This window comes from Notolabrus celidotus, chromosome 7, assembly GCF_009762535.1.
Source record: "Notolabrus celidotus isolate fNotCel1 chromosome 7, fNotCel1.pri, whole genome shotgun sequence".
NCBI classification, from domain to species: domain Eukaryota; kingdom Metazoa; phylum Chordata; class Actinopteri; order Labriformes; family Labridae; genus Notolabrus; species Notolabrus celidotus.
Genome location: NC_048278.1, coordinates 12564326 through 12576895, shown reverse-complemented (window position 1 = coordinate 12576895; position 12570 = coordinate 12564326). Strand labels below are relative to the sequence as shown.

Sequence of the window (12570 nt, the reverse complement as noted above, 5' to 3'; positions counted from 1 at the left end):
AACATGCTCTGTGGAAGTGAGGTGTAGAGGCTTTGTTGGCTTTCAAAGAGCTTGGCCCAGGCTGACCCCTGTCCATCACTAAAGGAGTCCTCCATGGGCATGAGAACATCAGAACTGGACCGCACAGCAATATAAGACGGCAGCCTGGAAGAGTTCAAGGTGTTGACTTACTCTCCAAATATTGCAGGTATCAATCCAGTTGAATATCTGTGGAATGTGCTGGATAACCAAGTCTGATCCATGGTGGCCCTACCTCACAGCTTACAGGACTTAAAAAATCCGCAGCTAACGCCTTGGTGCCAAGTACCACAGTGAATCTTCAGAAGTCTGGAGTCCAAGTATCATCAGGTCAGGGCTGTTTTGGCATGGTCGAATGAGAGGGTGGCCTACACAGTACTTGGTAAGTAGTTGTAATATTATGGCTGAATGGTCTCATCCTACTGTTTCACCTTGTAAATCCATGCAATTAAAGTTTCTCTCGTTGCTATTATGCACATACCAATTCACAGACATGTATGTCTTTTATCACATCACATAAAGCCTCTCAAGCTGTCATATGTTGAGGCTATTTTAAGAGGAAAGGTCTAATCGGTTTTCAGACTGCTGCTTTGCCGGCCATTGAGGCCAACTGAGATACATGACTATTCTTCCAGATATGTAGAAACCTAATTTTTTCAAAGTAGGTGGCTAAAAAAGGAGTGGATCCCCAGAGTGTGGACCTAGACAGGTCTTCATTTAGAGGAGAGTTTTAGTCTCACAGTGAGTCCTGAGTTGTGGAGCAGCCTCCTGTCATGGCCTACATCCACCTTGATCCCAGCCTGCCCAGGAAGCCTCATTATCCTCCCTGCATCCTTCCTGGAAGCCTCTGCTGATCGGTAAATGCCACAAGTTCCACTCCCCGCTGCCTCAGGGAGTTCTCACCATAGGAGGAGAATGGAGAGAAGGAGAGAAGAGAAAAAGACAAGGCTCTATCTTTCTTTCTACCTCTGTTCTGAAGAGAAAGCTTGATGTTGGCTCTCCACTTTCAGGCATCTGCTGTGAGACAAATCCCTCTTCCCATTTCAAGTTTTGGAGCTCAGCATGAAACGGCTCCAGTGGCAGAAATAAACAGGCTGTCAACAGTCCAAAGACTTTTACTGATAATAAAGGGACATGGGCACACTCTTCTTAGTTTTATTTGTTGAAGCATAGCAAACCCCAACCCCTCATTACAAGGTGCTGCTTTGTCACCCCAATGTTAACAAGAGAAATTGCAGCAGTTCTGAACTGAAACATTATTCCTGTCTTGCCTCTGCCACCGGGGACAGCTTATGAATTAATGAGATGTCAGCAGAGATGTCACGTCTTTATCCACTCAATCTCTCCAAAAGAAAAAAAACTTACAAGGAGGAATTGGTATAACATAGCACCATGAATCTTGTCTGTCTTTGGGGGCTCAACGCAAGGGGACTCATCCTTAAAAATGCTTGCTCCTTCAGTTTTGTTATGACTGATATACATCTAGAATAAAAGGTATAAGACGAATAAAAGGGACACATATATTTTAACTCTGAACTGAATTAATCACTGATTTAGACTGAATTTTATTCAACACAAAGCCACCTGGCTCTGCTTTAAGTGTTGCATGGGTTTTGTAAATCATGTGGTTAAAATTCCCTAGTCCACAAAGGCTCTTGTTGTTTATATTCATACTTTTCTCCGATGATCTCCAAGTTTAGCAGCAACAACAAAAAACAACTGTGAAATCCAGAATAAAAGTCACCCTGATATATAATACGCAATCTGTTTTGAGTAGCCCCCCAGAGGAAAAAACTTTAAAATGTGTTCCTGAGTGAAGGCTTCCATTCAGTTCAGCAATGTGCTGGTTCTGTGCAGATGTGTAGCTCTTTTTGGTACTAACTGTAGCAATCCCCCTCCCTCCACTGGTGACTCATTGTTGTAAATAAGAGTGTTTTCAATGGAACCTGCACTCCACAATGTTCATTTACTTAATAGTATACCCCTGTTTGCTTTAAATGCATGATTATGACTTAAAGAGGGAGAAAAGCCAGTGAAATGGTTGCACTGGTGTTTAGGCTACAGATCACTTTTCAGATGACTTTTAAATTGTTATGATTAAACTAAGCTAAAGCCAAATGAGGAAACAAGTAGACTTATTTTGGGTTAAAATCCTTAGTCAACTGCTGGCATTAATGCATCCCCCATTTGCCATGTACTGTTGCAGATGACTATCATTGTCTTGCTCTTAGTCACATTTGTGATCTCTTCGTTCCGATCTGATCCCTTAACATAGAACTTTTTACCATCCCCTGCTGTACCTCCAAAACAACAGGTGATCATGCATTTGCTGTCTGTGCCCCCTTCCTCTAGAATCAACTCCCACGATCCATCAGGGCCTGCTGAGTCTTTAGACTCCCTGAAGAAGTTCATCAGCCTTTCCATAACCCTCATTCCCACTTTAATGGTTGTTTCTCATAGGTTTGCTTGTTTGACTTATTTATGAACGTCAATTTGATTTTCGAGTTTGTTGTTTATTTCCATCTCAGTGCTTCTGAAGCACTTTGTAACCTACTTTTTAAAAGTGAAATATAAATAAGGTCTCACGTACTTACTTAATGTTTCTGGCAGGTGAAGGATTGCTGTGGATTTGATCTGGGGCAACACTACCAGCACACATTTCTGCACAGAGCATGTAAGAAGATGGTACACACAGTGTTCATCACAGCAATGTGCAGAAGTTTACATTTAAGACAACAAACCATTTCCTGGTTTTTGCTCCATGACAGACTTCACACAAGCCTGGGACTGATCCTCCAACAGAAGGAAGGAAAGTAAGTGTGTTTGTCAAATTGTGAAACTCCTTTTCAGCAAATATGTGTAGCTTGAATACAGCATGAATCATCTCTATCCCTGAATACGAAGGTTTGAGCCATGATAACAGCATGTGACTATCAGTCTGTGGGTCAGATGGCAACTCCACCACTTTGAACAGTGTCCAGAGACTGTGTCTGACTTTGGTCTTCCCCTGAAATCTCCCCTGGCATCCCCATGTACTTAACATTTATGGTTTTATTTAATTCATGAACAACTTCTTACACTTTTTCCTGGCCCCAATAAGTAAAAGATGAAACAACTTTAATCCCCTGATGTTTCTACCAAGGCCATTACCTAGTAGAAACACATCTTTATCAGTCATTTGGGTTATGAGCAATTAACTAGAAACTGATGACCTTTCTGTCAGCCTCAACTGCAGGATACTAATTTGATTCTAAAAAGCATTGTTGGGGTGTTACCATGCTCATCTCTTTGTGAACCATGGTAACAGTTATACCTGCCAAACATCAGCAAACTTCCCAGAACTAACATGATATTTGCATACTTATGTTATCATTTAGATAAGGCATAATGCCCAGGAGCATTTCCTGGGGGTGACCATGGTCCCCCTTAAAAATCTGATCAGCCACCCCAGTGACCACCCCAAAATCCTAAACCATGATTGGGTACTTGCCTTGTCAGAGACACTACTTAAGTTAAATAAACTGTTTGGGCTGTGCTGGAACAGGCAGCCAGCAGCTTTCTTTGAATTTCAGTGTAACACAATTTCCTTTAGTTAGCACTCTAAATTGACTTAGAACAAACATCTTCCGTTTGGTTCTTAAAGATTCAAGCTAAGAGTTAAATGCTGCCTCTCTGTTGGGTTACTTTTTGAAGTGAAAAAAATAATTACACAGGGATAAAACATGTTTTGAATAATGTCTTGTTGGTAATTTAAGTACCCAAGTCAAAAAGACTGGCTCCGCCCCTGACAATGACCACATGAAAGTAGAACAGTCTAACTGAGGCACATATGCCGCTTGCATGGCTGTTTACTCTTCTTTAAAACTTTACCTGAAGATATAAGATGAAGTCACAGACATAAAGTAGGTCATCTCATCCTCTTTTCTGCCATAGATATGGCATCTGTTTATATTACCAGGTGATGTCCTAGAATTCCTGCTCAGCAAACGTTATATAACGTGCTGTACCTTAGAAGCAGTCAAATTACCATCAGACTTTGAGAAGTTTCTTTGTTCTAATTTTTCCCTCGTCATGTGGCCTCTGTAATCATATTGTGTTCTATAGACTTTACATGGCATACATACAGAAAGCAGAAACATCAAATAGTCTTCATTTTCGGCTGCTGGTTTTGTGTTGGATTTTTCGTTTGAGTTGCAGCTTGATTTCTGTGTCTTACGTATTCATGGCGTAAGATCATCCTTCTGACCACCTGGATCTATTTTTGTCCCTGATTAATTCTGCACAGAGCAGTGTCTGGGGCTCAGATGCAATTGCAACATATTCTGTCAGGGCTTAGCAGCATTACCCTGACAGGGTATTAGCTCAGTGTAGTAAGCAGACCTGCTGGTTATGACTGTGCACCCATTGACTGGTGTTGTGTGTGACGGCATCAAAAATAGAGGCAGGCTTATCTGGTTGTGTTTTATCTGTCATCAAAAAACACTAAAGACAGCACTCACTCAGGGGTCATAGAAGAACAACATGCAGCTCAGAATAGTTGATTTCTTTGCAAGTGCAAGCAAACAAAACACTGTAGATTAAAATCATTGCACAAATAATGATAGCTTCATAAACAGTGGTCCTCTTATATTTAAAAGATTCGAATGCTATCTGGTAAATCCTAAATATAGGGTTTTGCGAGTCATCTTTGAGTTGATCAATATTTCTATATGTGGCTGGTAACCCAAGTGCTTTAGGATCCATCTGCTAATGTGGCTATAGGACATAATAATCTGGTGTGTGTGTGTGTGTGTGTGTGTGTGTGTGTGTGTGTGTGTGTGTGTGTGTGTGTGTGGGTGTGTGTGTGTGTGTGTGTGCATGCGTGCATGTGCGTGCATGTGCGTGCGTGCGTGCGTGTGTGTGTGTGTGTGTGTGTTTAATGCTGCTTCAGGAATTTGCTCTGTGTAATAATGCCTTGTCATTCGTTTAAAAGGCTCTTGACCCTGGCTGCTGTCTGCTGTGCATCATGGGAGATTAAGGTGATGTACATTCTCTCTAAGCTTATCCACTTTTATGTTAAACTTAAGAACAGACCACACACCTCTGCGGTGATGTATAACCTGTGTTTCAGCCAAGGCTTAATTAATTGATTAATCTGCTACCCACTGGAACCATGCAAAGAGGTGGGGCTTTGGCTTCCTGGCAAACTATGAGATTACACCCACCTGTCAGTCAAATAAGCCATGGCTCTGATTATGGAACTCTGTGCATAACTCCTTGCCTTGACATGATTGAAATAGCTGATTTATGAAAAAAATAGTACCCTTGTTTTTTTGTTTCTTGCAATAAAATAATTAGTTATAAGAAACAAAATTAAGTTTTTAACCTTGTAAAAATGTAAAATTTTGCTGTAAAATGGTAATTTTACTATGTGTTTGAATGGGGCTTTTGGAGCCAGCATCAAGTGAACCCTCAAGGAGCTGCAGTTTTGCACTTCTGCATACTTGTGGCTTCATATTTCAACAATGGTGCAATCACTTTAACACTCCTTAAAAAAAGTCAGGGCTATAAGCCCAGTGTAAGACAAAAACAACATGAGAAGAAAAGTTGTTGGGACCTTTAACTACTATTTTATCTTTCCACAGTAACAGTTCTACCACAGCCTAGTTATTGTGTTTTTGTGAACATCAAGGGGTTTAACTCTTAATAAGAATCAATATGATAATCAGACAAAAACTCACTTAGCTTCTGTAAGCAGAAGTTATTCGGCATGACCTGACATGATTAATATTTAAGGACCTAGAGGATTTCTTAATGCAGAAAGTACTAATTTAAAACAAAGATATATTCTTCCCCTTGTGAACTTGTCTGCAATGACTCATGGTAAAATATGAAATCTAACAGCTGAGAAACAAATTGTGTTACTCTGATGTATTGCTTTCACTACTTGATCCTAGAGTAAGAGATTAAGTGTCTGATTTAAATGCAGAAGTGTCAGCAGTCACATCTCTATTATGCAAATGTTTGATGCTACAGCAACAGGTCTTCCGAGTACACCCATAATGAAAGTCAAGCTTAAAGTGCTTTAGTTTTAGTTTCAGCTGCACTCACTTGAACCTGGCCGTTGAAAGGCTGATATGACGAAGCACTTTTCTCCTCTAACAACCCGGCTGTCTTTAGTGCAGGCACGGCATCTCAGCAGCAGCAACAGAGCCGTGAGTGGCTGACTGCAGTCAGCTTTAAAAAAAAAAAGTATCTGCACGCGATCTCACACATTGTTTCATTTCTTTACTCCGTGTGAGCTTCACTGACTTTGTATCATTCACACATCTGCCACTTAGCCATCTCAAGGTTAAAATGTTATACATGTGATCAGAGTAAACAATCACCCTGAGCCACCTCCCCTCCCACCTTCCCTCACCTTGTGTTGTGACGCATATAACCAAAGGCAGGAATGCACGGTGACATTAAGTATCACAATTTTATTACAAAAATTAAATTCTTCATCTCTCAGTTTTGCCATGCTTGGAGCATATAACAATACAGTAAAAAACCCAGACCCAGAGAAGATAGTAAAGCAGATTTCAACAATGCTTTCACAGCACTCTGTCATTCATGCTGTTACTATACAAATACTGTAACATTCCTAATACAGAGTAGTACAAACACCTGCCAAAACACGTCATGTCAGATAACAAACTGTAATTAAAGTACATTTACCAGAGAAACAAGAAAACTCAACCCAGCTCAGAAAGAAAAACAAAAACCAATAAACATTGAAGTTGCAACTTATAACGTACTGAATGTGCTGAATATTTGTACCAGCCCAAGGCACCCAGGCTTTGTAGCAATGTTGGCAAGTTAACGACATTCTTACAGAAACACTTGAAGCAAACGACAATAACAAATTGGCTTGTACCACAGTCTGACTTTGCAGTGTCCTTCAACGTACCCTCCTCTCCTGGCGATCTCTTCGTCAGTCACAGTGCAAGTTCCGGAGGGGAGGGGAAGAATGAAGGAGGAGGAGGAGAAGGAAGAGGAGGAAGGGTGGTGTGTGTGTGTGTGTGTTTGTGTGTGAGGTGTTGGTGGGGGGGACCTCAGGAAGCTGTACCACTTCAGACATCACTTTACAGCGCCAAATACTGACAAAAATTGGATGGACAGTGTAATCTCCCACACTCCGGAGGGAAAGGGGGCGGGAATAGTTATGTAATTCCTCTCTTGGATTGTGAATTGTCGAAACATAAGGCGCAGATTGCAAGCTGCCAGTCCAAGACGAAATAAGCCAAATGAAAAGCTTAGGTGTGCTTTCAACAGAACGTCCAAGAAAGAAAAGGGGGAAACAGATACCAATACTTTCTCACTGAGGTTTCCCAGACGATTTTTTTTTCCCTCGAGATGAAAAGTGTTGTTTTGCACATTAACACCTAAGAATGATAGAAATCCCAGATTGAAGCTTACCAATAACTCAAATAGTCTCTAACAAACGTCAAATGAAGACAAGAACGACAAAAGCTCAGAAATACAGAGAGGCCTCTCTTGATGCAGTTCAGTTGTGGGAACGGCAAGGTTCGAATGTCCATTTGGTCGCTCCACCAAATATTTCGATGTTGCTCTCCGTCCAGGAGAAGACATTGCCAGCCGGTGCTTTGCTGTTGCATGTGGCCAAGTTGTAGATCTCTGCAATAGAAAGTTTCCTATTCCAGATATTTAAGTTTGCTAATTCTCCAACGTAAGCTTGTGTTGCATCGAAGCCTCCTCCCAGAGTGTCCTGTGGAATAAATCAGAGAATTATAAGTTGAAAGTTCTACAAGTAGAGAACTGAAACAACAAAGGACACATACTGAAGTGATTTTTTTAGATCTAAGCCATATGTTACCAAGTTTTCCTCACATGATATCTAGTTAGTAGACTTCAGTTCTTAGATATAACTAAATTGTGAACCTATTTAGCTGTCTGAAGTTGAAAAAGGAGGTTTGAACAGCCAATGGGTAAACATTCTATAAAACATGAACTTGGTGTGAGTATGATAAGTGTAAAGAGTTTATTCAAGATACGGAGGCAACAAGTTATTATTCCTATAAAAGACAAATGTGCTGATGATTTTCACATTCAGTCTTTAAGTCTATTAATTGTCAAACTGTGATTGTCATAATAATTTCCCAGATGCCCAAAGTGACACCTCCAGATTTCTTCACTTTTCAACCAACAGTCCAAACACTCAAGACTCTTCTTTTCTGTCATTAATGATAAATAAAGGCTGGAACAGATCATAACTTCTGCAAGTTTTTCTGCTATTTTGCTTGTAAATGACAAAAAAAAATGAGCTTGTATCTACTTTAAAAAATGTTTGCAATTCATTTTCCTTTGACATGCCAGTCAGTTATTAAGATATTTTTCAGCTTCAATCCATTCCTCCTGCACATAACTTACTTCCTCTGTTGGAAAATTTCCAATGATGTCTTTCTGCCAGATTTCAGGCCAGAATAATACAGTACTGTTTTTTCAACTAATGGAATGATACATTACACACTAATGTGACTGGAAAGCCTTAATTAGGCACCTCTTCAAATATATCTACAATTTAATTTTATAAATATTCAGTCCTTTAATCTTTGACCAAATTTAAATGCATAACTGTGTCAGGATTATTTCCAAATGTGTGAGGCGATTAAAGTGCAGGAATTAAAATCACTGATCTAAAAATGAAATCTCCACCTGCTCTTGTCCCAGGACCAGCACTCCCTCTGGTTTGATGGGGTGGTACGGTGCCAGATTCTCCCCACTGCCCCGCATCACTCCATCCTGGAAGGCTTCCCACATCCCGTCACGGGTGGTCCATGTGATACACAGGTGATGCCATTTCCCGTCATTGATGAGGAACGGCAGCTTTGCAACCTGCAGCAGAGACGTTTTATTTGTCACATTTTCCTCTCCTATTAACAATCTCTCGCATATCTGAAGCACACCTACCTCCCTTCTTTCTACTGAATAATATACCCTCTATCACATATCTGTTCTTCTGTAAAAAGGCCTTCTGTTGCTCACTTTGGCACCTTTTTCTCTCTTAATACAATTCTGGAACTGAGAAATTGTCAGGCTGCTCTGACTCATCTGTGCTCAAAGTTACCTACAATAACTTTTTTACTCTCACACCCCCTTTGAGTTGCAGTTTGAAATACATTTCAAATACTAAAATTATATTTGTAAATATAAATAGCATCATGGTGGTGAGAAGTGTGATAAGAGTCTTTGTCTACTGAGCAATACGACGTTACCTTGTCATTGATGAGAATCTCCATGGGGTTGTTGCCCCACTCAATCAGCACCAGCTCATTGGACTGGCCCGGGACAGCGTAGGAGAAGGGCGTACCCACGCCAGGTGAGGCATTGGACTTGATCCATAGACACACGCTGAACGAATACATCTCAGGGAGGCTCCTCTTGGCTTTGGCATACATGTAATTGGTTCTCAGGGGGAAAGTGAGCTGGAATTTGTCTGTTGGCCTGGTTTCTTTACCTGTACAAGAAATGTAAGACATACCATTTAGAATGCAAGGTTTAGCTCTTTAAGTCCACATTTGCTTTATGTCAATTATGTGATTAATTCTGTAAACCTCCATAAACATGGATTCTTACATGCAGGAACTTGTGACAAATTAAAATAGATCGGATCTGTTTTAATGGACCCAAAAAACAGTGCTTGCCAAAGACTGAAAGGGTTTCTGCAATATTAAACTCACGCATTCTCATATTTAACAGGGAACTTTGTCTTTCCTCTGATTTTCTCTCTGTTGCCTCTGGCTTCATGTCCTCTCTCTCTCTCTCTTCTCTCTCTCTCTCTCTCTCTCTCTCTCTCTCTCTATCAAAAACAACACGAGCACGCGCATTTGCATGCGTAAAGAAGCTGAAAATGCCTCCAAAAGTCGCCAATGCGAGGCGCAGCCTTCCAAGTTTTTCTGTCCCTGACCTCTCCGGACACAGCCCTCTCTGGTTTGGGGTTCGTTTTCACCTTAGAAAGTCAGTTCTTGATGTTAAAACAGAAACTCAGAGCAGCAAAAGTGCAAACAGGTCTTGAGGTATGCAAAGCAATGCAGCTCTTCTCGTCTCCCTCATTCTATTTGTGCGCAACGTGATGGTTGCGGTATTCCAAACGGTTCCACATAAGTGCTTCTGATTATTTTCGTTTTTTTAGACTGAGGCGTACTTAAGCTTAAAGACAATTCACTTCTCTCTTAATCCTGTTAAGATCTGCCGTAGAGCCACATTCAATGCGCTGAAAATCCGAACGCACCTTTCTCCAGGTCTGTAATGCGATGGTGCAGAGAGGTGAGCGTGGACTCCACTCTGTTCCGCTGATCGGTGTCGTTCCTGGAGCCCGGTTTGGACTCCTCTATAGTGTTGACCCGGGATAGGACCTGCTTCTCCATGTCATCTATCTTGTTTTGCAGCAGATCTTTCAGGCTGTTTGCCTGCACTGTGTTGTTGCCTCGGCTGTACTGCTGCAGTGGACAGAGGGACACAAACACTGGGTTAAAAGAGGATAGGGAATACTTTCTGTGTTGTTTAACTGCCTGAAACATGTACACTCTGCTTTAAGTTGAGTTTAAAGACTCAACTCTTTCGTTATTACGGTCTTGTATGTTTATCTGCTCTGCGTCGCATTATATAAAGACAGGACCCCTGCTCTTGGTTTACTTTACGTGATGCTTCACTCTCACTGAGAAAAGGGATGCACAAAAAGAGTCAAAGCAGGGCTGCAAACAGCTGGAGAACAATGCTGGAGCGGTGTAAAGGAGGATTAGCCCTAATTCCAGTTATAACCCCGGAGGCTAATTTAATGAACTTTTGACCTGATCTGCGCTGCTTTCCTTTGCGTGCCTACCTCGAGGTTCTCCAGTCTCTGTTTTAAGGTCTGCAAAGTCTGACCCAGCTGGGCCAGAGTTTCCGTAGTGCCACGGGATACATCCCCCATCGTGTTCTTTGACCCCGGCCGTCTCCCACCGGGTCCCGCCGCCGGGAGGCTCTGGCTCTCGCAGCGGCTCAACTTGGATGTTAGTTCCCTGATTGTCTCCTTTTGGTTCATTATTGTCTCCTTCTGCTGCAGCACGGTCTCCCGCAGCTGCATGACCGTGGTTTTCAGATCCTCTGCCGGCCCGCTGTTCTGCATCGTTGCCGTGCACAAGTCCATATCCTTGGGCACCGACGTGCAAATAAACTGCGTCTGTCCGAAGTCTTGCGCCGAGCTCTCCACAACAACCAGGCAAGAAAGTAAAAAAAGTTTCCACGAGAATCCGTCCATGTTTCCAGTCATGCACCGCGGCTCGGTGAGTGAATGTGTGGAGAAAGTGTGAGGTTTCAGCACTACGGAGCTGTCCACTGAAGCTGTGAGCTCTGCTGTCTGTGTGCGGTTTATATAGCGGACAAAACGCAGCGCAGTTTCACCGCATCACTGAAGGGAGGCAGCGGGTTCTGCTGTACCTACTGAGTCCAGCCCCTTATTTAAGGTCGTCCTGGTCGCTGTTTGCAGAGCACCCACACAGTCGTTTCTTACAGTAGCGGAGCGCCTACGCTGTGTGAGTAGTTAAAGAAAATGTGGAGTAGTAGACCAGCAGTTCTTGGAAGTTGAAATGGTCACGACGAAGAGTATTCACACCTTTATTCACGTCTTTCTTTTCCTCGCATGCCTTGGGCTATCTATGTTGCAAAAAGTGACATTATTTACAGAGTACCCTACAACATTGGAAATTGTTGGCCGTCAGTAAGTTAGTAAGTTGTTTTTAGCAATCAGTATGTGTATTAAAATACCATTTTAATTGGGAAAATATTTTTATTGGAAGGCTTCTTGGTCATGGTGGTGCTACTGGTCTTCTATGGGCCCCAATACATTTCAAATGTAGCCTATGTGTAATTGGGAACTCTGATATCAAAATGATTTTTCCCTGAAGTCCCCAGACTAAAATATGTTGGCATTTTTTATGTTTAGTGTTCAAAATGTTGGAAACATCATACTGTTATGTTGAAAAGTGCATACAGCCAATAATAATTGGGTCAAGTTGGATAAACGTAGAATAAATACGCTAATGAGCCGTTTATAGCCTAATTGACGTTTTCTTTGTAAATTGTAGCCTATAGCCAAATTAAGGTAAAATAGCATTAAATGAGAAATTACAAGCTTTGAAAATTAAAGTTATAAACTACGAAAAAATACATTCTCAAATACAAAATGACAAATTCGGCCTTATAAAAAACCGACCTTTTTTAGTTCTATGGTTTCATGACTTGAGCCTTTGAAAAACAACTCTTTAGTAGCCACCATTATTTCATAGTTGCCACTTGAAAAAGCCACAGAAGGTGCTGCAATGAGTAACCGTTCAACACCAGACTTAATATGACTTAGTGGATTTATTTTAACTCTTCATTGGCGCGCGGCTGAAGCTTAGTGTAGCGAAATCATCAGTCCACCTTAAATGAAAGCCGCTCCCCATCTCCTCCATACAGAGGAGTGGGTCCCACGGTCGGAGTCCCCCATTCCCACTCCCCTTCACCACCACCACCTCCTCCTCCTCCTTT

General features: G+C 41.7%; 1 protein-coding gene and 1 long non-coding RNA gene across 2 annotated transcripts; one reads left to right on the top strand and one right to left on the bottom strand.

The window, feature by feature from the left end:
• Window positions 1-295: 295 nt before the first annotated feature.
• On the top strand, window positions 296-2814 carry LOC117815313. The gene is made up of 3 exons (XR_004631793.1): window positions 296-400; window positions 2629-2692; window positions 2787-2814. It is a non-coding gene; the product is annotated as an uncharacterized LOC117815313 (long non-coding RNA).
• Window positions 2815-6459: 3645 nt separating this feature from the next.
• LOC117815312 (neuronal pentraxin-1-like) lies at window positions 6460-12013 on the bottom strand. The gene is made up of 5 exons (XM_034686953.1): window positions 10883-12013; window positions 10292-10499; window positions 9276-9517; window positions 8716-8895; window positions 6460-7768 (listed from the first exon to the last, which is right to left on the bottom strand). Exons 1-5 carry the CDS (start codon window positions 11309-11311, stop codon window positions 7547-7549), a joined length of 1281 nt encoding a protein of 426 aa, XP_034542844.1. The 5' UTR covers window positions 11312-12013; the 3' UTR covers window positions 6460-7546.
• Between the last annotated feature and the right edge of the window lie 557 nt (window positions 12014-12570).

Excerpts from the sequence above, each read along its gene's own strand:
- LOC117815312 (XM_034686953.1), bottom strand. The coding sequence starts at position 11,311 with ATGACTGGAAACATGGACGGATTCTCGTGGAAACTTTTTTTACTTTCT. Across the intron at positions 8,896-9,275 it reads AGATTCTCATCAATGACAAG|GTTGCAAAGCTGCCGTTCCT; the intron begins GTAACGTCGTAT and ends TCTCTGCTGCAG. Across the intron at positions 7,769-8,715 it reads TGGTCCTGGGACAAGAGCAG|GACACTCTGGGAGGAGGCTT; the intron begins GTGGAGATTTCA and ends TTTATTCCACAG.